Below are 25,566 nucleotides of genomic sequence, written 5' to 3'. Positions count from 1 at the left end.
ATGAAACTTCCGCGACTTGGTGACTGGCATTCCATGCATTGTGCATAGACAAAAGCTATCGCTTGCATTTCAATTTCACAAATCATGGCTCCTCGCAAAATTCATGAAAACTTCATGCACCCGAAATCATCTGGTTTTACGGTACAAACACAAGCACAGAAAAATACAATACTGTGGTACTGTGAAGATGAATAAAAGGCAATCATCACCTATGTACAGAGAGGAATTGAAAAGACAGAGAAAGAGACTCAACTCACCAATAAACCTGTTTGGTGTTGGAAGATGAAGGGCGGGGTTCAGGTCTGCATCTGGAATCCAAAGAGAATATTTGACAGATGCAGTGAAGCTGATAAGACATCAGGAATAAATTTCAAACCTGCATGAACTGTTCTCAATTCTCAATCATTTGCAAAACATTAAGATAGAATCATGGCTGTCAAATCAGTCTATCACCCTTAGGTACAATTCGGCATGCCATCAAAAATGCCTCTCTACTACTTCGCAGGCCTATTTAATTGAAGTTTCCAGTACTGCACTTTACCCAGTTGGCTTTAGAAACATCTATCTCCAAAAAATCTGTGTGAAACTTTTTGTTCATGAGCTGTGAAACTCTCATCGGCATACGAAGTATCACTGCATTAACCAAAACACGACAACCTACCTTAACTTAAGTTTCTGCAAGGGACACTGGTCAGAAACATACAGCATTCCAAGACTGACTAGTGCATAACTTGATAAACTATACCATGGTTCAGTTTTGAAAGAATATCAAATTAGCAGTTTTAGTACTTTAATTGAGTGCAAAACACTCATCCATCTGTCATTCTCAGGATAATAAGAAATCAGTAAGTCATGACCACGTCACTCACCCCGAATCCTGGCCAGCCATTTTTCTGGAATCGGGTGGACGCTGTACTCTGTCCCGAACCAGCTCTCTGTCCGGTCCGTCTGACCAGCAAACTTCTTGGACGAAAGACAAATGTTGATGCTGTCTAAGGACAAAATGTCAGTGCACTCTCTGATCAGCTGAAAAGGACAATAAACAAGAAAAAACAACAACACATAAATCATGGTTGACATGCAACGGGTAAAACATAGATCCATATGCCTTCAGAAACCATTAATTTCTGCTCTAAAATGAAAACAAAAAGATAACAGTTCAAAAGTAGTATGTTGTGTGATACCAGGTATTTAGAAGTCACACGGTGTGCAATTAGCACATCTCCGCTTATAGTAAAATAAAGTTGTATGTGAGCATGTTGCCCCACCGCTTCAGAAAACTGATTAAAAACATCACAAATAAACAAATGCACTGCTACAAAAAGATTACAATCAAAGAGAAGTAGAGTGTGTTATTTTGAAATCACAGGGTGTGCAGTTAGTGCAGCCCCACTCATAGTAAAATGTGTGAGCATATTACCCCACCCCTTCAGGTAAGGGATAGACATGTCATCTAAGCAGAATGAATGAACAAATCTCACCTGCTCATTGTATTCGGTCTGAATGAGAGGACCAGTAATGTACTCCTCCACTGGATACAGCTGCATCTGCTCTGACAGCCCCTCTACATTTTCTACCGGATCAATCTTCAGAGGAGGACAAACACAAGTGGCAAGTTTGGTCAAGAGGATTTCACTTTCGAGTGTGTGATAAAGAAGACTTGAATCAGGGGGGTAAAAAGCTTGAATATCTATAAGAGGCATCAAATCTAGTTTACAGGTTTTCTTTCCACATGCCAAAATCTTTCTCCTCCTGCAATTTCTGATTTCACTTAGATTTAGAATTAGTCTCTGCTCTACTTGGGTGTTACATGGTGTCAAAAAATCATAATTTCAGTCCCATTTTTTGCTTTCTGTGAGGAAACACAGAAGAAAAATGGGAATTGACATCAACATACTAATTTTCCTGCAAAGCATAACTTCCATCAATTTACCACTACTTCCATGAATTAACAAATCAGGTAAGAGAATCTTAGCTGTTACAGTGGGTCTTGAAACTGCATTGTCAAGAACTAAACAAAATCTGCAACTAAGAGAGCATTTATCTCTAGACAAAAAAAAAAAAAAGAAGAAGCAGATTTCATGATGGTATGGCCAGAATTTTTTGTTTTTTTCTGTTGCATCCAGGTGAGAAAAACAAAATGAAAGAATCTGAATAGTTTTACAGCAAGACAAAGATGGTTACGTTAATGATAATCAATCAATACAAAAGTAACTCCTATAACTGATATCCCCTAAATACAAACAACAGGCTTACAATTACTTACGATGATAAGCAAGTGACAGACATACCCCCTCCCCCCCCCCCCCCCCGAAAAAAAAGCAATAAATAAATTCTTTCAAAGCTCATTCATTTTCAGGAACATCTTATTACCAACACTTTAGTGTAAACACACAAAGAAAACAAATCATGTTTTATACAAAGATAAGCTCATTCTCTCTATGTATCTGCATTTAGACTCGAGGTCCAACAGTGTCTAGTGTGAACAATCTCAAGCCTCAAAGTTAAACAAATACTGCAAAAAATGACAACTGAACAAACCTCTGAAAAGAACCTGAATATATTGTCATCTATGGTCTTGATTTCATCAAATATCCTGCAAAGACAGAGTATAATAACAAAGAGATACATGTAGACATATGAAAACTTTCACCACAAAATGGACTAAGCACCATTTTCAAACATTTTCAATTAAGTCAGTCATCAGATAGAACAAAAGAAAAAATTCCAGTGATACCTCACTTGTAACATAACAAGGAATATTCTTGAAGTTATGGTTAAAAATACCCCATATTTCATAATTTTATTTGTTTTTAGCAGCTTTAATTGCAAATATCTCGACTTCACAAGAATGGAGTTAACACGTTCTGCAATCAAACTCTTCACATAATCTCAAGTACCACTTGAGATATACTTAAGGTGTGACCTTTTCTGCCAATCCTAAATGTCCACTTAGTTGCCCTGCCTATGTCTGAATTGATTAAGGCTGATAATTTGAATGAGATCCACATTGTTTTGCCTTGCCATTGCCTGCAGCTCTCCTTTGATTTCAAGATTTACCTGGTATATTTTAGCAGGTCTGTATCTGTACACATTATAGTATATATATCACAAGTTTCATTTTGCATATCATATATAAAGGTGATAGTAACGCAATCAATTCTAGTGTGTCCATCACAGGAATGTGATTATTACTATAATCATTATCACCACCACCACTACAACCACCACCACCATGACCATCAGCATTATCAGAGTAAAAGTTCTGGTAAATGCCTCCTCTCTATTACACTTCTTCCACTAGGAAAACCTCAACTGCACTGTAGCAACAGCTTTAGCTGCAATTCCAAGTCACCTTTTCTGTGGCCCTTCCTTCTGCAGCATCTTGATGTATTGGAAGATTATCAGCAACACCTGGAAATAAACAACGGAATACAACACAGACATAAAACTAAGGAAATAAACCTCATACTGACATCATCCCAGAGTGACAGCTACCTGCAAAATATTCCAAGGACCACTGTAAAGGTCACTACTTGTCCATGATACATGTTACACTAGAGCATTAACGCCACTTGTCAAGATATTGTCTCGCCAAATAGCACTCAAAACCAGTCATTGGCCATGACGAGTATATGGTCTAGACATTTGATGCCACTTGACTGCTTTAAGTCTGTAAGTAGAAAAACGAAACAAAACAAAACAAAAACAGCATGATAATCCTTCAATTACATGTACATGTATATAGATGTAATCATCACTATTGCTGGTATGCTTCTTGTCAAGCACAATGTCAGGTGTGACCACACAAACAGGAAACTGGTAGAGAGAGACTATTTCATAAAGTCCTTGATGTTTATCCCAGGCATTCACACAAGAGCTGAAGAATAACATTGCCTGTTCACTTTCAGCAGTGTATGTCAAGAATGGGTATTATTACCGGTACATTGATACATGTGGATGGAGTGTTGGGTATTAACCCTAAAAAGACTGGGGGGGGGGGCCTAAAAGGCCCCCCCCTCGACATTTCGCGCGATTACTCAGCAACACGCAATGCTCTCGCCGCGATGCTATATGACTTTTTTCTTTCGAGTTTCCCGCACATTTTGACACCAAATTTGTGACGCCCGGGGGTACGGTTCTGAAGTTACATAACTTTTTGTACATGCACGTGAGACCGAAAATGGCTCAAAAATGTGATTTTGTGTACAAAGTCAATACAAATTGAGTTTTATCAAGTGGTTCATATAAATATGCTTATTTTTACTCTCAATGGCTAAAATCAATTTGTTTCAGTAGCAATATGCTTCAAAAAGGGTCTGCCACAAATTTTGCTGAAAAAAACAACAAAAACAAGAGGTCGAAAAAACAAGGAAATACATAAGAAATTCATAAAACAATAAAATAAATAAGAAATTAATTTTGATACCGAATTTTTTTTCAAGTACATTTGCTAAGAATGCTACAAAGAATATTTAGACCAAAAATGAGCACTTTTGGAGCTCTATTTACTGATTTAGATAAAAAGTCTGATTTCTCGCATAAATTAGCATAATTAATCAAAATGAAATAAAAGAAGACTATTTTGGAAAATTTAAATATACGATCTTGTAGATTACATCGCACACTACCATTGTGCAAATTTCCGCGGCGATCGCGCGATCCACGGCCGAGATCTTAAGGGGGGCCCTTTAGGCCCCCCCCCCAGTCTTTCGAGCTACCAAAATAGCCCAGTCTTTTTAGGGTTAATAGAAACAGACCAGGACCCCGCTTACACTGCCAGGCTGGCCTTTATGTGTCAACATCAACAATTTCAGGTCAGCCTCAATGAAAACATTGAAACATTTTGTCATAGTGTTGCTCTTCAAGTAAACAAAGAATTATTCATGCATGGGTAATTTGTCACACTTACATTTGATATGTGTACATCTAGTATAATTTGTGCACAGATAGAAATGATCACCATTCTGTTTTTCAAAAAAAAAACTAGAAATGTCGCTATGGCGACTGGTATGCCTCCGCGTTAATGCATGGTTCTCCCAATAAGTCTATAGTACGTCTTGACAATGTGTCGTGTGACATTTTCATGTACTGTAAAAGTGGATATTTTCGCGCAACTAATTTTTCACGCTCAGCCAGGTAAGAAGGGTTTCGTGTGTTTTTAACTCTGCGGAATGAAGACATCAACTACTGGAACATATGGCAAAGCAAAAATATTTGCGTGCTAGTTTCTGGATGCGCAAAATGCGCGAAAATTTCAACACCACAAAAATTTCCACTTTTACAGTAATTGGCCAAAAAAAAAAAAATCAGAATGTGGTGATTATTTACTTTCCTTGAAGTAGGTTCAATTGGATTAATGGCTATATTGTTTAGAGAGCAGGTACTACGGGATATGACGATTGTTACTTGACCTTTACTCCTTTCATATACATTTGGGCCCGCATGCATTATAACGTAAAAAGTAGGCCTGCCAAAGGAAGGGCCAAGGCTACCTTAAAGGGTGTGTACAGTTCTGGTCGAGGTGAGGATTTAGCTTTTAAACGTTTTGCGAGATATTCAGAAATCACTCTATGAGATGTCAAAGAGCATGCAATTCTAATTGGTATCAAAAGTTTGTTAAGAAATTCGGTTTTGAAATGGCTGAGATATCCAAAAACAAGGTGAAACAAAGAGATCCTAATAAAAGGCGTGGCCCGTCGCTTTTTATTATTATCACTTTTTTGGGTATCTCAGTCATTTGAAAACCAATTTTCATCAAATAAACATTGAATCCTTCTTAAAATTGCATGCTCTTTCATATTTCATAAGAGGTTTCTCATTATCTCACTTAGAAATGTTCAAAACATGAATCCCCACCTCAACCAGTACTGTACAGTCCAAAAGCGTTACACCATTTGGACCCACATGCATTTACACTAAAATATAGGCTGTCCCAAGGCTGGCCTTGGTATCACAATATTCCTGATGAAACAGGAGTCTAGGTTAGAAACAAACCTCGTCAACTTGTTTGAGGCCCTCATCTGACAGGACAATGCTGAAGCTGAAGGCAGCATAGGTCTCATTGTGCTCAGTGCTGGTTTCTGAGTTCCCGCAGTACAACCTCAACGCCAGAGCTCTGCAGTCATAGTTTAAAATATCAAACTTGTTGAATGTTCTGCACATAAAATTATTCAGTGTTATGGTTCATTTAATAATGTCTTACTGGATTTAAAAATTACGTACCAACACAAAGTTATTTCAGCTTTCCTTCTTGCTATCATGAAATTCTTCTTACTGATATGAACATGTTGCAAATCTTCCATTTCACTGAAGAGAAAATAAGTATCACTCTATTGACAAAATTTAAACAAAGCAATGAAGTGATGGTCATTTGGCTTTCAAAATGACAGAAAGCAGTTTCCACATATAATTAGCAATCAATGTCTATAAAGTCTAGAATTAAAAATCTATTTCAAATAACAATTACATGAAAGTGCAGATTGAATAGAGTTTACTTCAATTATTGGTACACCAGTGACTCTAGACTGTGACCAGATAGAAAATAATGAATATATTTAGACCATACATTGATTAACATTCTAGGAACATGATATAATAAGCAATATAATAACTACAAATTATTAAGAACAACAATAACATCTTGAAGTGTGGTTTGGTCTCCTGATAATAGCAAAAAGTAAAGATATTTAGTCAGTGATGAAAAGGAAATCATTCTTTTCGGAGTTATTTCTAAGATAAATCAGAAGATATATTGCTGACCTTTTCTTGAGCAAAGCCATGATGCTCCCTTTGCCCTCATGTCCCAGTAACCAGCCCAGGTAGTGCAGCGGTTTGCATCTTGATTTGGTAGTGGAGGAAGAAAAGCAGATTTTTGTATCCATATGAGTGATATAGACATCACACTACATGCAAATGTTTGCTATCTATGAATATGTACAGTGTAAGACCTACAAGCATGTAGCATATCAGCATAAAACTAACAATATTGCTTATTCAAAGCAGTTACTCAACAAAATGTTGTACTGCAAGAAACCTTTGCTCTCAGTCAAAATTTTTTTTTAGTCATCCAAACAATATTAATAAATTACCATGGTACAAGATTTTTCAAACTGGAGGAGATTTGAAATGAATTACCTCAGCATCTAAAGACGGCTGATACAGTAGGTGATTCTAAAAGTCTTTTGAAAACGTATTTCTTTTATTTGTTAATAGATTAGATTTCAAGCTGTATGTCAATGTTCACCTCATCTGATCTCTTCTTCTCTCCCTTGTGTCTATTTCCCCGTTATTTCTGTATTTTCCATCTTCGAAGTGCATAGAAATTTGAATTTATTTCTGTGACATGTGCTATACAACAACAGTATATTACTATACTTATTATCATCATTATTAGAATGATGTAGTATGCTGTAATACCAGTGTTAAATGCATAAAATGCATCCTTTTCGGTACCTGTAATGTTTCTGCAATGATGGAAGGGACCACAAGATGTCTAACTGATGCATGTCTTCAACAGGCACAACTACAAAGGGAACAGCAGAATGACACAGAGGGGTTACAACATTTTCTAAATACACTGTATAACAGAAAGAGAGAAGTTAGATGTGAATGCGCACAAGAAATTTTGTAATTCTGTCACACATTCAAACTATATACAAAAACTAAAATGCTGGGCTTATTAGCATGAGTATCTGTTTTTCATAATGTCTTTCAAAGCAAGAGCAAGGAAACAACCCTATGGAGGATATGCTTGTTCATATAACATATAAACAGGAATATTTCATAATATACTTACTACGTAAAAAAAAGAAGTACCAGGTAATAGTGATAAAAAGCCATAGTTCTCAAAGTCATTATTGTATAGTAAGTGAGCTACACATCTTTTTGGGATATGCCTATTCATCCAGTAGGTAACAGAAGAATATGAACCATGCAAAGGGATAAGAACTAAACTTTTACATGTATAATAACCTTTCCCATAAAAGATATAATATAATTTTACTTTAATGTCAATGCCTTTTCTTGTAAATGCACGTAGCAGGACTCATAAATCCAAGACAGAATGCATATACAATGAGATGAGTCCATGTTTTTATGACCAGAGTATTTCTTTAAATGGCATCATATTCATATCAAGTCAAGCATTCTCTCACCAGAGAACACATTATGGTATTCATGTATTCTCCTCATGCACACTCTACCTTGCTTTGGTGTGTATACGCCCACGAAGACCTTTAATGCACTAATGCACACACAGAAATACTCTGTCTTCATCACAAACACATAAACAGCTCACACTGCTGTGCTCAAATGCAGAAGCCACTGCAAGCTACAGGAATTCTACTCAATATCGCACCATTACCAAATCACTCTGATTTCACCTTGAAAACTAGTGCTCTGGAAGAGCGCATACCTTTTCACCTCAGTGAGTGCATACCTTTGTAAAGTTTGCAGAATTCTTCTTTCATGAAAGGCTGACCATGGTCCATGAAGCTGGGCTGATTTAAACCACTGGTACACATTTGGGATGAAACAAGGACAAAGTAATGATTAGGCTTTTGTACATCACATGCCACAAAGAGAGAGAAAAATACATAAAGTATTGACCACATTATATTTGTTAAAAACAGAATGGTATTGGGTACAAAGTGTGTACAGCAAAAAAGGAACCATGACTGAAAACCATTCATTCTTTTTGTGTGTGTGTGCTATATTTGGATTTGTTCAAAATGTGATCAACCCATTGCCTGATAAGTTCATGTACAAATGTCATGAGCTTTGTTGAAATCGTGCAATAACTACTTACTTCCTGAATACATTGTGTACCCCCCCCCCCTCTTCTTTCTCCATATCACCCTAAATCTAAGCAGTCCATTGTTACTCTGTCATACTGCAATCATGTAATAACACCACTCAATTTCCAGCCAAATTTCCACAAGTCTTACTCAGGAATAGGTCTACTTGTAAATGCTGCAATGACATATAAATATTTCTCCAAATGTAGCATATTGCAGTCTGTTATATGCAAACAGGAATCTTTTTTAAATCAGTGGTTACTGTTATCTCATCTCATTGTATTACTCATCTGCAAATTTGAATAGGCAATGCACAAACTATAACTTGTTAATATCTGGACTTGATGCAGGAATGGCTCAATGCATCTCTCTTACTTGTGAGGAACATCACTGAATGCTTCGCGGACCCATTCTTCAAGATTATCAAGTGATTCTGTAATAGCCAAAACACAACAAAGCACATTAAAAGGATGAGAAAACAGTATCATCACGACAATAATAACATTTAGTCGTAAAAGGCTTCATGATACACCATGCGCTTAGAAACATCAGTATTAAGCGCTATATAAATGTTATTCATTATCATTATCATTATACACCACATGTTCTTTCTTCGGTACACATGTATCTGTGGCCCTCAAAAGGGCCTATCCACATTCTCACCTTCAAAGATTTTGATAACGACATTTCTTCACTTTTCACTGGAACAATCCAATGGGTGAATAGTAACTGTCATAATTAACTCTCTCTCTTCAAGTCTGCTTCAGAGAGGGCATCTTGGTGCTAATGACTAACAGAACACAAAGATTCATTGATTAAATGCAGCCCATAGCTGAGGTGAGAACAAGGCTCAATTTCACAAAACGTTGCCATGATAGCAACTCTTGCTGGAATGGCCATTGTCATGGTAACGACACAAATCCTGCTTCCTGATTGGCTGTTGCTACAAGAAGTTGCTATTCTAGCAAGAATTACTATCATAACATCTTTTATGAAAGGAGACCCAGATTTCCACTGTTACTACATTTGTCTTCAATACCTCTTTGCACATGCTGCATTCAAACGACTGCCTCTGGGTCATTATATCAACTGCTACATTGCTATTTCAATAAAAGAGAAAACTAGATATATCGCTACGGCGACTGATATGCCTCCGCCATAACGCATGGTTCTCCTAATAGGTCTATAGTACAATGTCTTGACAATGTGTGATGACAGTTTCACACAATTGGCAAAATATCAAAATGACAGGTTTGCCACAAATGTGCTGAATGTTCACTTTCCTAGAACTAGGTTCAATTGGATGAATGATTAAAATGTCAGAGTGCAGGTATTTGGGGAACTGATGATTTTTACTTGACTTTTGACCCTTTTATAAGTTTATGCATTGAGTAATTTTCAAGGTATTGAGAAAAAGTATGATTTCAGTATCAAATGGGAAAATAGCATTATCTAAACCTGGCCTTTGACCTTTGACCTCACAGTTCCAAAGAGAATCACTGTTAGGTTGAACATGCATAAATATGTCAGTTTCATGATGATACCTTGAGTTCCTTTTGACATATGGAGGAAAAAGTGCAATTCAACACTTTCACTTGACCTTTGACCTTTTGACCTTTGACCTTTTGGCTAGAAACTTCCCACAGAATATATCGTCGTGCGCATGGCAGATTGTCGTTACAGTGTGGGAGTGCGCATGGCAGATTGTCGTTACAGTGTGGGAGTGCAAATGGCAGATTGTCGTTAGGGTGTGGGAGTGCGCATAGGGTTAACAACATTCTGCCATGCGCACGGAAGTGCTCTAACAACAATCTGCCATGCGCACGGAAGTGCGCTAACAACAATCTGCCATGCGCACGACGATATATATCGGGTAATACATGCATACATCAAGTTAAAACTAGAAATGTCGCTATGGCGACTGGTATGCCTCCGCCATAATGCAAGATTCTCCTAATAGGTCTATAGTACATGTGGACAATGTGTGATTACATTTTCACAAAATTGGCAAAATATTAAAATGACATGTTTGTCACAAATGTATTGAATGTTTACCTTCCTTGACCTATGTTTAATTCCATGGATGAATAGGAGAGCATGTATTTGGGGATTTAAGAACTTTCATAAGTTTGTGCACTGAGTAATTTTCAAGGTATGGAGAAAAAGCGCAATTTCTGTATTGAACAGTAAATTGTTATCATTTTCATCTGGCCTTTGATTTATAAGAGAATCACTGTCAGGCAGAACATACATAAATTCAGCATGTACTAAGTTTCAAGATAACTTGAGCCACTTCCGAGATATGGAGAAAGAATTAAGTTCAGCACTTTCACTTGATCTTTGACCTTTTGACCTTTGACCTTCTTGGCAAAAAAAAAATCCCAGAGAATCTCTATTCAGTTATACATGCATACATCAAGTTTTTAAAAAAAGTCCTGCTGGCATTGCATAAATATAAGGAAAATAGTACAATTTTGAAGTATTGCCCTTGACCTTTGACCCCTGACCTTTGACCCCATGAACCCTAAATTCCCTAGATAACCACTGCCAGTCAGTAGATGCATATATATACTATGTTCCATGAAGATACCTTGAACAATTTCCAAGATACAGAGAAAAAAGTGAAATTTTAACATTTTACTTGACCTTTTGATCTTTGACCTTTTGACCTCATGACCCCAAACTTTCACCAGAGAATCTTAATTGGGTAATACATGTATACACTCAGTTTCAAGAAAATATCTTCAGGCATTGCATAGATATGGGGGAAATAGTAAAATTTTAAGCATTTGACCTTGACCTTTTGACCTTTGACCTTGAGCATGTGCACCCAAAAGTTGATAGGCACAACTTCACCCCCTAATACACATACATGCCAAGTTTCATTAGGATACCTCAAAAGGTTTTGGTAGTTACCCTGTCCACAAAATTCATTACGGACGGACGGAAGGACGGACGGACGGAAGGACGGACGGACGGACGGACGGACGGAAAGACGGACGGACGGACGGACGGACAACCCGAAAACATAATGCCTCCGGCACCACTTTGTGGCGGAGGCATAAAAAAAAACCTTCAGGCATTGCATAAATATAAGGAAAGTTATGATATTTTGAGGAGTTGACCTTGACCTTTGACCCCCTGACCTTTGAACCATGACCCCCAACTTCCCTAGATAATCACTGCCCATTGGAACAAGCATATATACTAAGTTCCATGAAGATACCTTGAACCATTTGCGAGATATGGAGAAAAACACGAATTTTCAACCTTTTTTTTCACAAAATAACCTGTGACCTTTTACCTTTGACCCCGTGACCCTAAAATCCAGACAAAGTATTATCCCCCCAGGATATACCCTCATACCAAGTTTGATGTAAAACCACCACACGGTTCTTGAGATATCAACAAAAACAAAACGGGACGGACGTACATACGGACGGACGTACGGACGGGCGTACGGACGGACGTATGGACGGACGGACAGACGGACGGACGACCCAAAAACATAATGCCTCCGGCCACTTCGTTGGCGGAGGCATAAAAAAGAGGAAAAATTAAATCTGTATTCTCAACACTCTTGGAGAGTCATACCCACAAAAACAAGAGTGCATGTGATTATCAAATAAAGAGAGTGTAATCCAACTAACTGTGCTAAGAGTCACACAAAAGTATCAACCAGATCTTCATCATTATACAGTAATCAGTCACTATGTCTTTCCAGTGGTACCATGGCATTCACTGCTTTGATGACGAATTAGTGCTTGGTTTCTTTGCTTACCCCTTGACTGCACCACAAGAGTCATGTAGTGGGAGGAGTAAACCCTTAATCGGAACTCCTTCAGCCTCTGGTGGACATTTATGTCGTTTGCTGCTGGGTCTACCTTCAGGGATTTGGAGTTTCCTGTTGGTGGAGAAAGGCAATCATTCATTGGTTTTTGGTTTGTTTATCGTGAATCTGTACAATTGATTTCAATAACATCTCTTATTTCTGCATAGCGAAAAATGTGTACTTTGGCAAATGATAAACAAAAAGGCACCACCATAATTCTTCTCCTTGGCATTGTGGCATTAGGGCCTCACTTTTTCATACACAGTGTTTGTAGTTCACTACAAAGTTCTATGTTGGGAATATAATGTGATCTCCGCATATCACAAACACTGCTAACTTAAAGCCCAAACAAAGTTCTGGTACGCCTGAAAAGTTGTCAAATTTCGCTCCCAAATGTGAACGTATGCTTAGGAAATGTGCAGGATAACGATGTTCTTACAAGATATTCGATGGGTAACGACGAAAATGCAAAATATTAACCAAAAAGGTTCAGTCTCAGAACTTACCCGAACGGGGTCAGGCTAAACTCGGACTCGGGGATAACTCGGCTTCGCTTTGACGGCAGGCGAGATGAGTTGTAATGGTTGTCCCTCTGATATACAGTGTTGTCCTATGGGAGCGGCCTGTATAAACTAGCGCTTCGTGTTCTGGCTACTCGCAGTAATGGTCCGAGTTGTTACAATGCGCGCATCAAAACCTCTTTTGCGCGCATGCAAAATTAGTGTGCGCCTATCAAGCACCTCTAAAACAATCAAAGGCGCTTGATAAACAACAACAAAAACTCCAAAGACCGCGCGTCTCAGCAACTGAGGACCGCGCGCTGTCATTTTTGTTTTGTTTTGTACAGGATTACGTTAGCACGCACTTTCCTGTCCATTACCCAGTTAGGCCTCATTTGTTATTATGCAGTGGCCAGTAGAATGTGGCGATCACTTACTGCATGTGAATTGTCTGAAGTAGGGTCGAATTTTTCCCGAGACCGAGTTAGTCTGGAGCCTTCTGGAATAAAAGTCGGTTTTCCTACTATTATTATTTTTCTCAAAATACTCCAAACCGACTCATCATTCTGGCAAACCGCGTCAGCCAGGTAAGTTTCTTAGTGGACTCTTTCGATATATTGCAAGCAAAAATGAAATGGTGCTAGACGGGTTCTCAAGCACTTACCGAAACTTAGTTTTCACTTTAAATTACCTCAGATACAATTGTCAGTACATTCAGCAGCTTGATTGAAAAGTCACTATCATCTGCCCTGAAAGAGGTAAGATGCCTAATAGCATACACAAGTCATTAATTATATATTCAAGAGTTCTACATCTGATTGAGTAAATCTTTTGACAACTGATGAAGACAGGATAAAGTGAGGATCACACTGAAGTTGAGAAAAGAGAAACATATCTAGAACTGAGAATACCATTTTATTTATTTTTTAGTTTTATTTATCTATTTATTTTTTATTTATCTATTTATTTATTTATCTTTTTTATTTTTATGTTATTGTTTTATTTTTATCTACTTATTTTTATTTCTTTATTTCTTTATTTTTTTCTATTTTTTTTCTATTTTTTTTTTTTTTTTTTTTTTTGGGGGGGGGGGTCTTTGTGGCTGGTAAGCTGTCATATTTAACTCCTGGTGTGTTACATGGTTCACAAACATTAATATGTCATTTCATCTTTTAATGTCCCTGACATGGCTTATATTAACAAGTTGCTAATATTCATACTTAAAGAGGATGGCTAGTAACCGATCAGTGGGAATCAGTTGGAATGCTGAGGGATGATTGTTCCAATCCTTGTGGGATTCATTTAAGAGTACATTATATATCTACTGTTGTGTGAAAATTATTTGCTTCAGATCGGTCTCATATTCAAGTAATGTGCAGATTAATGCCCCGTCACTGACCAGGGACGCTTACCTGGAAACATTAAACTGCACATTACTTCAATATGAGACCATCCTGAAGCAAATAATTTTCACCCAAGAATAGATATATAATGTACTCTGAAATGAATCCCACAAGGATTGGAACAATCATCATCCAGCATTCCCACTGGTTCCCACTGATCAGTTACTAGCCATCCCCTTTAAGAACAATAGTCACAAAGCATCTCAACTTTCATTGATCAGAATATTGATATGAAAATTTGCAATCAATGTGATAGACGTCCCAGGACTCCAGAGGATCACTCACCCCAAGTGAACTTGGCCATAGGGTGACCCTGTTTGCACATGACGCTCATGAGCTGCTGCCTCCGATGGTAATCATTCTGGTGACTCATTTGGAACTCTGTGTGAGGAAGCAGAAGTTCATGCAAAACACCATCAGGGCCAGTAAAATAAGACAATTTGTTTCCAATCTAGTTCAGTTCAATTCATGTGAAAAGACTGCATTACAACGACAACACCAAGGCATTATGTATATTAATTCAGTCATAAGGTATATAAACAGTGCACAAAAGTGATCAAGAGTAGTTGGTACTTAAAAAAACACCCCCCCCCCCCCCCCCCAAAAAAAAAAAAAAAAAAGCAACAACAAACAAACAAACAAACAAACAGACAAACACCAGTTTGAAGAATGATCTTTTAGGAACAGATTTTCACTGCATTCCCAAGAACATACCAAAAAGTAACATTTTCAATACAAATGAGAACTGACTAATACAATTGAGTGTGATTGCTTTTCACACACTATTTGTCCATGTTAAGTGACAGTCAGTACAGAATTAAAATGAAATCTACAGGGGGCTGGGATCAAGAGCTAGAAATATCTTGTCCTCACCACTGTCTACTGCCTCCAGCTCTCGGTCTGTGGAGTCCTCCTTCAGGAGAGGGGCAGTGAAAAACTGGGCAAAGCGGATCAGACCCTCACGGAAGTGCTTCTTTTGAACCTCAAACTGAAATACCGTCTTACAGACAGACACACATGAGGGAAAGAGCGTGCATTAAACCACATTTCAGAAACCGTTACAGTTAAAGACTGACTCACTAATTCCTATAACCTACATACAAAAGGCATCTGTTAAAATCTTTTATTTCACTGCACTCTGCTCATGTAAAAGAATTTCTCTCTTGGTTACATTCTACTCTTTCACTATAGATCTAAAAGAAATTGAAGGATATATGAAATCAAATTGAAGGATATCCACTGGCCAATTTCATGCTAAACTTTTGGCTGATAAAAGTTACAATACGAGACTTCCTATTTTGATAACAAATGCTGTCATATTCAAACTTGGTTAGCAATACAACACAAATTACACATCGTAAAAGATTTTATGAAAAAAAACCACAATTTGTTAAAAGAACACGTCATTGACAATCATCTCATTGCAAATCTAAAATCAACATGTGGCAATAACCCCAACATATCTGCCACTACACTTCACTAAAAGGAGCAAAAATATGATCATAATGACTTCAAGAAAGTCTGCCCATCTACTTACTTTGTCGAAGCTTGTAGAGGCATTGTCACTGCCGCCATGTTGCCTGACGAAGACATCGAATGAGTTTTCATCCGGGTACTTCTCGCTGCCCATGAATACCACTGAAAAAAAAAGAATAGACCACAGGAGCTATTACAAAGAACTAATGAATGAATTACTAAAATTGAGCATGTGACTTTGAGCTGAGTCAATTTCAATATGAAACATGAAAGGTTTGACCCCCGAGTTGAAATCATCCAAACAGTGGCATGAATATTGCATAAAAACTGATTTTTTTTTTATTACCACACAAATACACATATCAAAATTCAAGAACAAGTCGAGAGTTGAGAGTTGCGGTTGACTATAAATGTTGCATAGTTTTGCTCATTCTTATGTGGTCACAGTCCATATTTCACTTCAGTTATGACTGATATAATAAATCAGTCTCTTTAACTTTGTAATATTCATCTAATACTTTGACTAATTTATCTCATACTTTTGATTACTTCAATACATCATTGGTACATAGAACTTATTCCTGCAGTTACAACTATGGTAAAAGATTTATTTCAATGTAGATCAGATCAGGCTTTAGCTAATATTCTACTTCCTCAAGAAGCAATCATTCTTACTATGCTCTAGGAAGTGGGCTAACCCTGGAATGTCGTCAGGATCGCTGAAACTTCCAATGCCAACACACAAAGCTGCTGCTGCCTGCAAATACAAAATGATATACACATTGTAACATTCTAAAATAAGAAACTAAGGGCAAACTGTTCAGTGAATAAATGCCTTTAGCTTTCAGAAACATGTGTTTAATCTCCAGGACATTCTTATAATTACAAGTTAAGTGTCTGGCATCTGCAATTCTATTAACCCTTTTAGTATGGACTGATTTTGCTACAACACGCATTTCCCATAGACACTTGCCCGAGTATACTCGGGACCTGTCCTCAATGGGTTAAGAGAGCTTTCACTTGTGCCAAGATTATACATTCAGGGTTGCATCACACCTCCTAATCATGGAATGCATTCAAGCGGTTTCCTCACAAAGAAACATGATACATTATTTCCATCTTTATACTTTGTCCACAAGTTATTCATTGAATCATATGATACAATGTCTTGGAAACATTATCTTAGATCTGCATATACAACACTCCCAACGGCCATGAAAATGTGTTTTTTCTTTTTTATCGTTCTCTCTATTATAATTCATATATTAATTATTTGTAATGGTGAACAAATTCTCACTTAACTGGAACTCTCTTTTCTCTGCCCAAATACAAAAAAACATTATCTTTCTTTTGTTTCATGACGACAAGAAATAATCGCTTGTACACATAATTGCTATACAAGCATATCGTGTAAACAAGTTCTAAAGAGGACTGCACTTACCAACTTTGCCTGCTTCTTTGGTGCTTTCTTTGTCTTTGACTCATCATCGTCCTCCTCTCCTTCCTCTTCTCCCTCTCCATCGTCATCATCTTCGTCCTCATCCATTTCCTCCTCGTCATTACCAGTCCCATCATCATCATCACTTCTCCCTGAGTCTTGCTTCACCCTCTTCCTCCCTGAGAATTCCTCCTCCGCTGCGTTTTTTGTTCTATGCCCCATGGACGGAGCAAGTCCCTTGTCATCGACCAATGCCGCAGCAGCACTATTGTCTTTCTCCTCCTCTTCCTCCGCCTCCGCGGCCTCCTCCTCCTCCTCCTCCTCAGTCATTTCAGCATCTTCTTCTGTGTCTTCACCTGCTACATCTGACACCAGTAAGGCTGTCAGGCCATTTTTTAACTTGATTACCCTAGATGGAAAGAAAAAAAATAGTGAGGCATTGGACACTTATATTATAACAAGTAACATATTATAATTCTTTTAAATGTATTTACCATTAAAGATGTCATTGTATTTGTCTACGAGTGCAGACCTGTCTAAATGAATGAATAATAATAATAATAATAATAATGATAATAATAATAATAACAAATAATAATAAATAATAGGGGCCTCTTATAATGCGCTGAAGTCCATCAAGAATGATGTTCATGGCGCTCTTACATAACCAGCACAAACAGTCCAGTTTAACAGTACAGTTTAAAGTTTAAAGCCAAAACATATGCCTGCAGAACTGCTGATTATTGCTCCAAAATGTATGTATACGTTGTATGGATAAGAAATGAGTGAAGTAATGCTGTAGCAACATGATTTCATCAGTTGTGTAACAACAAAAATGTGAAATATTAGCCAAAGAGGTTTGCCGGAAGTCCACATGCAATCTTGGAGCTTATCCAATCATGATTAAAGCAAAAATGCCAAAGTTCGACCTCCCGTGCCAAAATTTGACCACACACAAACACCATAGGTTTTACATGTAGCACTAGCAGGCGGTTGAATTTTGGACGGCGTTATGGTCGAATCAAGGGTAGCTTGCTTTACTAAGTAATTTGTCATAATTGACTGTAAATAATCAACAAATCGGGCCACAGCAATATCTGTTGATCTTCCTTCCGAGCTAGAGTGAATCACATGCACAACTGATCATGTATGATGTAACATCTACCTCCCCACAACCCTGAACGGACGGGTATGGTGCGGGACTGCTATTACCCATGATTACCAAATAAAAGTTGGTTAAAGAATTTCATTTTTAATTTTAAATATACACTGTTCTCCTCATAAACTAGTCTAGCATAGATCTCTGCTTTTTTAGCTTTAAATTTACATTTTGTTTGACATTTGTTTGTTGTGTGTCAGGATCAGGAGTGGGTGGAGCTGGAGCTGATGTATGGAGCTCCGATTGCCCCTCCCTCTTAGTCTTAACGTCAGCTTTCCCTACTTCAGCAGGGGCGGATCTAGCTTTTTATAAAGAGGGGGGGGGTTGGGGACAGTATGCGAGGGAGCGTAGCGAGCGAGGGGGGGGGGGGAGGGTGTGGGAGGGGGGTGTCCCCCCTCCCACAGTAGGGAGAATTTTTGAAAATCTGTGTGTGAAAATGGCGTTTTCTTGCATCTAAAACACCACTATTTTTGGTATAGAGGTCATTGCCAGATTAAAAATTACAAGTTTAAAAAAAAAGATAAGATAAAAAAAAAAATAGTCCCCAGATTTTTTTTTTTTTTTGGGGGGGGGCAACCCCCCCCAACCCCCCCAACCCCAACCCCCCCTCTAGATTCGCTTCTGTTCAGCCGTCACTGGGCGTCAGTCATTACAATTTTTTTTTTCTTATTGAAAGAGATTACAATCACAGCATCTTAATTGTAAATTACGCAACCAACTGTGCAATTAACTTAAACAGCCCAGTCACTGTAACGTTTAAGTAAATTTACCAGAGCTGTATTCGCACAGCGTACTAACATGCTAACACTAACACTCAGTCCGGGAAACCGCTCATGAGGACCGCCCCCGCGTACGAGGATGGTCCCTCCTCATGAGGACCTCCCCCCGCCTCATGAGGCCCCCCGGGGAACGCCTCATGAGGCCCCCCATTCACTTCTTATTCATCTCACATCTGACGTATAAATTGTCGCAACTTTGCACGGTGATTTTTTGTTACACACACATGTCCACTATCCATGATGAAAAGAAGAAAAAATCCTGTCTGTTTTTTTTTTCAAAAATCGAGTTTTAATCAACCGATGCAGAGCGCCCATCAAAACACGGGCGCCAGCGCGTTCGCACAATGCAAGACTGCCGCACCTAGCGGCCTGATCCGACTAAATATTTTCGATGCTTTTTTCTGCGGCTCTCACCTCTCCGCGCACGAATCAGCCTCGTGAAGCTGAAGTCTGACATCTTTTTACACAAATTCGTAACGAGAAAAATTAAATCAGTAGTATAGAAACCTGATCTTGTCCATATATTCCAAATTACTATTCCACACTGATAGAGTAGGTGGGTAGATGACATACTCCAGTTTGTTAGCAAAATAATCACTTTGTAGGTATGACGAGTTCACTTTCTTCGTCAATTCCGCCCACGATTCCGCCGCCCGCTTACCGTTTGGGCGCTTTCTCTGGAATCATCCCGCGACGCGACGTACGTCGCATCACATCACGCATCCAGCACATACCAGTCTGGTATGTGCTGGATGCGTGATGTGATGCGACGTACGTCGCGTCGCGGGATGATTCCAGAAAAAGCGCCCAAACGGCGGAATCGTGGGCAGAATTGACGAAGAAAGTGAACTCGTCATACCTACAAAGTGATTATTTTGCTAACAAACTGGAGTATGTCATCTACCCACCTACTCTATCAGTGTGGAATTGCCATTTGGAATATATGGACAAGATCAGGTTAGTACTGATTTAATTTTTCTCGTTACGAATTTGTGTAAAAAGATGTCAGACTTCAGCTTCACGAGGCTGATTCGTGCGCGGAGAGGTGAGAGCCGCAGAAAAAAGCATCGAAAATATTTAGTCGGATCAGGCCGCTAGGTGCGGCAGTCTTGCATTGTGCGAACGCGCTGGCGCCCATGTTTTGATGGGCGCTCTGGAGCTCTGCATCGGTTGATTAAAACTCGATTTTTGAAAAAAAAACCAGACAGGATTTTTTCTTCTTTTCATCATGGATAGTGGACATGTGTGTGTAACAAAAAATCACCGTGCAAAGTTGCGACAATTTATACGTCAGATGTGAGATGAATAAGAAGTGAATGGGGGGCCTCATGAGGCGTTCCCCGGGGGGCCTCATGAGGCAGGGGGAGGTCCTCATGAGGAGGGACCATCCTCGTACGCGGGGGCGGTCCTCATGAGCGGGTTTCCCGGACTGCACAGCGTCTGGTCGGGCTACTGTGCAATCAACCTCGGCGCGCTGTAACCAGGAACACTAACAATAACATTCAGTACCGGTAACAGTATGTGCGTTGGGGTGGTCGCTGGTCAGTGAATGCTGGTGGTGCGGTTATGCATACATTTCATACAATGCCAATGGCAATGGCAATGTGGCAGGCTGGCTGGCTTGTGCTTAGAAAAAACACAGCAGGAATAAACACGAGTGGGACTGTTGTCGAACTGTACCATCGGGATAAAGTTACTTGGTAAAAAGATCACACGCATTTATGCAAGTCACCGCAAAATACTATAAAATAGTAAAATGAAGATTACCTGTATTCTTTCTTATCATTCGGACTTTTCATTACTACGGGGAGACCAGTTTCAGAAAATGCATTTTCCTCAGATGTTACCTCCATTGCAGCACAGGTAAACGCCGTTGGGCGTTTGTTCACACAATCGTACGTACAATGCATGTGTACGTGTACACGTGCTGCTGATGTTGGCTTTCTGCACGCCCAGCCGTCGGGTCATCTACCGGCTTTACATCGGGGCGGGCTTAGGCGGGCGGGCGCCGTGCCTGCGATCGAGCGGGCACGCACGGCGGCACCTAGCTAGCTAGCTACAGGTCCATACGTGACTGCTGGTGCTGCTGGTGAATGGGCGATGCTATTAAAGTTTGAGAAGTGGTAGCAAGGCAAGGTGAGGATCGTAAGAGCAAGAGTGAGTTACGAGAACGGAGATTTATAGCATAAGCGCCAAAAATTGCGTTAATAGAGTTTTGATTTTTCCATTATAAAGTTTATTCAAGTTGAAAAAATCAGTGATAGTTCCCGAGTCCATTACCGGTTACACTACAGAGTACAGTGATGTTAACAGCCAGCGCCTCAATGGCCCGGCGGCGCCCCAGCCCAGTGGACGTACCAGTGCTGCATGCTCGCGCTGCACCGGCTGGTGGTGTTTCACAAAGAATTTAAGTCGATCTTTAATTAGATTTTAAGATCATCTTAAAATTATGGTAGGCTGTGTGTAACTTCCATAATATTCCAACTTTCATATAAGAAGGAAAGTTTGCGAGATTTTTTTCATACAGATTTTGATTAACAAAATAAAGTAACTTTAGAAATCAAGGGACAAAGCAAAAAGGATTTTTCTGTAAATTTTTATGTAACAATTTAAAGAGGATTCTGAAAACGTTACGATTAGAACCTCAATGAAACTGAAAAGTGAAACCAATGACATACCATAATTTTAACTCAATCTTAACTTTTAAGCTCGACTTAAATTCTTCGTGAAACACCCGGGGCCTGCACTATTGCCCCCTTGTTGCTTTAATTGTAGCAACGGAGTATGAGTTGTCGTCGGGCTACTTGTACGTTCACTACTGAATTAATGTTCTAACGTAAGAGTCTAGCTACAATTATAAATTGTAGGCAGTATTAAAGTGTCGGTTCTATTTCTTTGATGTTGATGTGCCATTGATATTTGGTAGGTTGTTTTTTTTTCTTCAAAGTATCAAAATAGCAAAGCCTTGCCCTTACCAAAAAACAACAACAACAAACAAAAAACGAAACAAAAAACTAGACAGTGTGTGTAGACTAAATATTGTAGATCTAGAAAATAGAGTTCTGATATTTGATGCATAGGATTTCTAGTGGTAATCATTTCAATCTTTTATATCTTTAAAAGGCAGTCACCTCACCTGATTGTATTTGTTAGTCACATGTATCGGTGATTAATTTCAAGATAAATGCACCTTTCTCTTCGTTGATTTTATATTGTTCCCTATATTAACTTTTCACTGTCTGTACTATCCTAGGTTTTACCACTTCTTGTAGGAATTGTGTGTGGAGTTAACTTTTGCATTGGGCTGGAGTGGAGGAGACATCATGACTCAAAATAGCAGAGGAGTGCTGCACTTTCCAGCTATTAAATTGTTCATCAAGCAGCTTGGGTTAGATGCTGTGACATCAACTCTAGCTCCCAAGGGTAACTGTTTTTGTTATTGGTGTTACATGTACTTTTAGGATTGTACAAGCAATTGCTGCTATTTGATTTAGCTTTCTAGACACATCTATTGAATGGTTAATTCCTGTGCAAAAAGGAGAGACATATGTCTGGTGGAATAGTTTCAAAAGTATCACACCAGTCTAAATGCACTTTATGTTGTAATGTGTACATGTGTGCTATATTGTCCAGAAATAACTTTCTTCAAGAAAGACTAATTGTATATCAGTTGGTATTGGACATCTTAAAAGATTTGACTTGTTCATGTACCTATTGGCATAATTTTGTAGTAGGCTCAAAGTCATTTGCTTTTATGTAATACCACCAATGTTTAAAGGGGAAGGCTAGTAACTGATCAGTGGGAATCAGTGGAAATGCTGGGAGATGATTGTTCCAATCCTTATGGGATTCATTCAAGAGTTCATTGTACATCTATTGTTGTGTGAAAATGATTTGCTTCAGAATGGTCTCATATTCAAGTAATGTGCAGTTTAATGCTTCCAGGTTAGCGTCCCTGGTCAGTGACGGAGCATTAATCTGCACATTACTTGAATATGAGACCGTTCTGAAGCAAATCATTTTCACACAACAATAGATATACAATGAACTCTTGAATGAATCCCATAAGGATTGGAACAATCATCTCCCAGCATTTCCACTGATTCCCACTGATCAGTTACTAGCCTTCCCCTTTAAACTTCAGGGAAAACAAAAGGAAATTGTTTTTAAAAGGGGGAATATTTCCTAAAGTCTGCAGTTTACAGTGTAAAGTTTGTTGAAGTAATTAGTAAGCTCATGGACCAGAATATGAACAGTATAGGGAATGACATCATGTGATTCAAAGCATACATTATTTCCTGCTTCCTAAAGATTTGAAGTATGCAGTGTATTTGTTGAACAGCTCCTCAAATCAGTTTGTTCTTGCTTACATTACCTCTCAGGTCTGGTCTGGCTTCAAGGGGTTCTGGTCAGCGTGGATGAAAGCAAAGATGAGGCCATCCTCGATGACTGCACCTCGACAACAAGGGTTGATTACAGCACCACCAAAAAGCTGCGCAGCGAAGGCAGTGACATCTTCAGAAGTGAGGTCATGGTTTAAATAGAGATGTTGTGATAATCCTACTACCTCGATCATTCAAATCTTGGTTGGTAGTCAGGGAGTTGTCATTTTGTTAGCCCTTATACAGTTATTTCTTCAGGGGTGAGGTGATGGTCAGAGATGTGGTGGTGTCACTGCTACTTTGGTGTCTTGGTACCCATTTTCAGTGTTTGCTAATCCCACGTCGTATCCAATTTCATGCTAATCATAACTAGGAATCAGATTTGAAGGAAACTTGGGAGGGGTTGCTTGAGATGGCTGCATCTATCATCATTTTCACTTTTATGTGTCTAATAGTTTTATTATTATTATTATCTTTTTTTAAAGGATAACTGCATTTGAAGGAAGAAGATATACTTTAGTAATGTAACATCAAAGTACTGTTTACAAATCCTTTCAACACTAATCCCTTAATTTTGACCACAGGTGATTACATTTCTTTTGATATCATTGATAATTTGATAATCATAGCAGATGTTATCTCGGCAATAAAAGTGGCACTGACAAATTTCAAAACAAGGGAACTCATTGTCATGGTGTGTTTTTTCCTCCCTACAGCTGGATCCCATGTGATGGTGATTGGCAGGGTTGTGTCCTTGCCTCCAAACTCGCTCATCAAGGCAGTCAAGATTTCTCCCATCGGCAACGACGGCCTGGACGAGTCGGCCTGGCCCATGGAGGTCGTCCATCAGCAGCAACATCTTCGCCAGAGGAGCCTGCAGCAGCTTGAGGAGGCGTTTCCAGACACGTTCAGCCAGGGGATGTGGGATGATACATGACGGAAATTCCGGTGTCACGACGAGGATAAGGATTAGGATTTAGGGAATGGCATATGAGAAAAGACAGGATGAGGGTCTCCTCTGAGATGAAGCGGATGTCAAAGGGAGTTACCAAGAGATGGAGATTGAGGGAGAGGTATTTGATGAAAAGTGGAGGGATGTCATCTGACATGGGATAGATGTGATAGAAATAAGTTCACTGGGAATAAAGACTGGGGTAGTGGCATCTTTGTGGACAAGGATGGGTTGTCCTTACTGTTGAAGAGAGCAGTCATTGAGAGTGACTTCGTACACTTTATATGGGTCAGTTAGTTAACTTCTGCTTTGAAAATTCCTAGTCTGAAGTTATGGTATGGAAATAGCATTGATCATTACCACATAAAAATATGTAGTTTTGAGTGGGTCAAATCTTCCTTTTAATCTTGACGATCGTGAATCGGGGGAGTGTATTAGGAATAGGTCATTGACTTGTTCCAGTCTGAGCGGAGTTTCTGTGTGATTTATCATAAACACAAATAAGAATGATAATGAGTAGCATGTGGTATGGGAGAGCAAAACAGTTCCATACATTATTGGTGTTGTGATTAAATTTGGGAGACAGAGTATGTGATTTGACAATAAGGAACGAAATGTGCAGTGTTCTGTTCTGGATGGTCTGGTTTTGTTAAGTTCAACTATACTTCAGTCTTTGCTCATGAAATACAACTGTCAGTCTTGCCACATGCTCCTAGAGTGGCAGAGAACATGAGTATATCTTCCAAATAGGTGACCAATTGGATCATGTTGAGCTCCACAAGGTCCTTGACTGTTAACTAGTCTGTAGGGCATCTGTAAGATTTCACCGAGTCCCAGTTGTACTCTT

At 38.9% G+C, this 25,566-nt stretch overlaps 1 protein-coding gene across 1 annotated transcript in view; it reads right to left on the bottom strand.

The window, feature by feature from the left end:
* LOC139719006 (nardilysin-like) overlaps window positions 1-21,238 on the bottom strand; it is a 32,958-nt gene extending 11,720 nt beyond the window's left edge. Inside the window, exons 1-18 of the mRNA XM_071630447.1 lie at window positions 21,153-21,238; window positions 17,674-17,856; window positions 17,451-17,622; window positions 16,685-16,766; window positions 16,071-16,171; window positions 15,407-15,533; window positions 14,819-14,914; window positions 12,580-12,702; window positions 9,174-9,231; window positions 8,441-8,514; window positions 7,456-7,525; window positions 6,763-6,840; window positions 5,998-6,118; window positions 3,356-3,414; window positions 2,542-2,596; window positions 1,482-1,586; window positions 870-1,026; window positions 258-308 (exon numbers count right to left, since the gene is read on the bottom strand). Of these exons, the coding sequence (XP_071486548.1) occupies window positions 258-308; window positions 870-1,026; window positions 1,482-1,586; window positions 2,542-2,596; window positions 3,356-3,414; window positions 5,998-6,118; window positions 6,763-6,840; window positions 7,456-7,525; window positions 8,441-8,514; window positions 9,174-9,231; window positions 12,580-12,702; window positions 14,819-14,914; window positions 15,407-15,533; window positions 16,071-16,171; window positions 16,685-16,766; window positions 17,451-17,622; window positions 17,674-17,856; window positions 21,153-21,238 (1,798 nt within the window). The remainder of the gene's footprint in view (window positions 1-257; window positions 309-869; window positions 1,027-1,481; window positions 1,587-2,541; window positions 2,597-3,355; window positions 3,415-5,997; window positions 6,119-6,762; window positions 6,841-7,455; window positions 7,526-8,440; window positions 8,515-9,173; window positions 9,232-12,579; window positions 12,703-14,818; window positions 14,915-15,406; window positions 15,534-16,070; window positions 16,172-16,684; window positions 16,767-17,450; window positions 17,623-17,673; window positions 17,857-21,152) is intronic.
* Window positions 21,239-25,566: the final 4,328 nt, after the last annotated feature.

Source organism: Diadema antillarum, unplaced genomic scaffold (assembly GCF_040938485.1).
Source record: "Diadema antillarum isolate AM-2024a unplaced genomic scaffold, OU_Dant_1.0 scf00000103, whole genome shotgun sequence".
NCBI classification, from domain to species: Eukaryota; Metazoa; Echinodermata; class Echinoidea; order Diadematoida; family Diadematidae; genus Diadema; species Diadema antillarum.
Note: the sequence above shows the minus strand (reverse complement) of the source record. Positions and strands in the feature narration are given on the sequence as shown.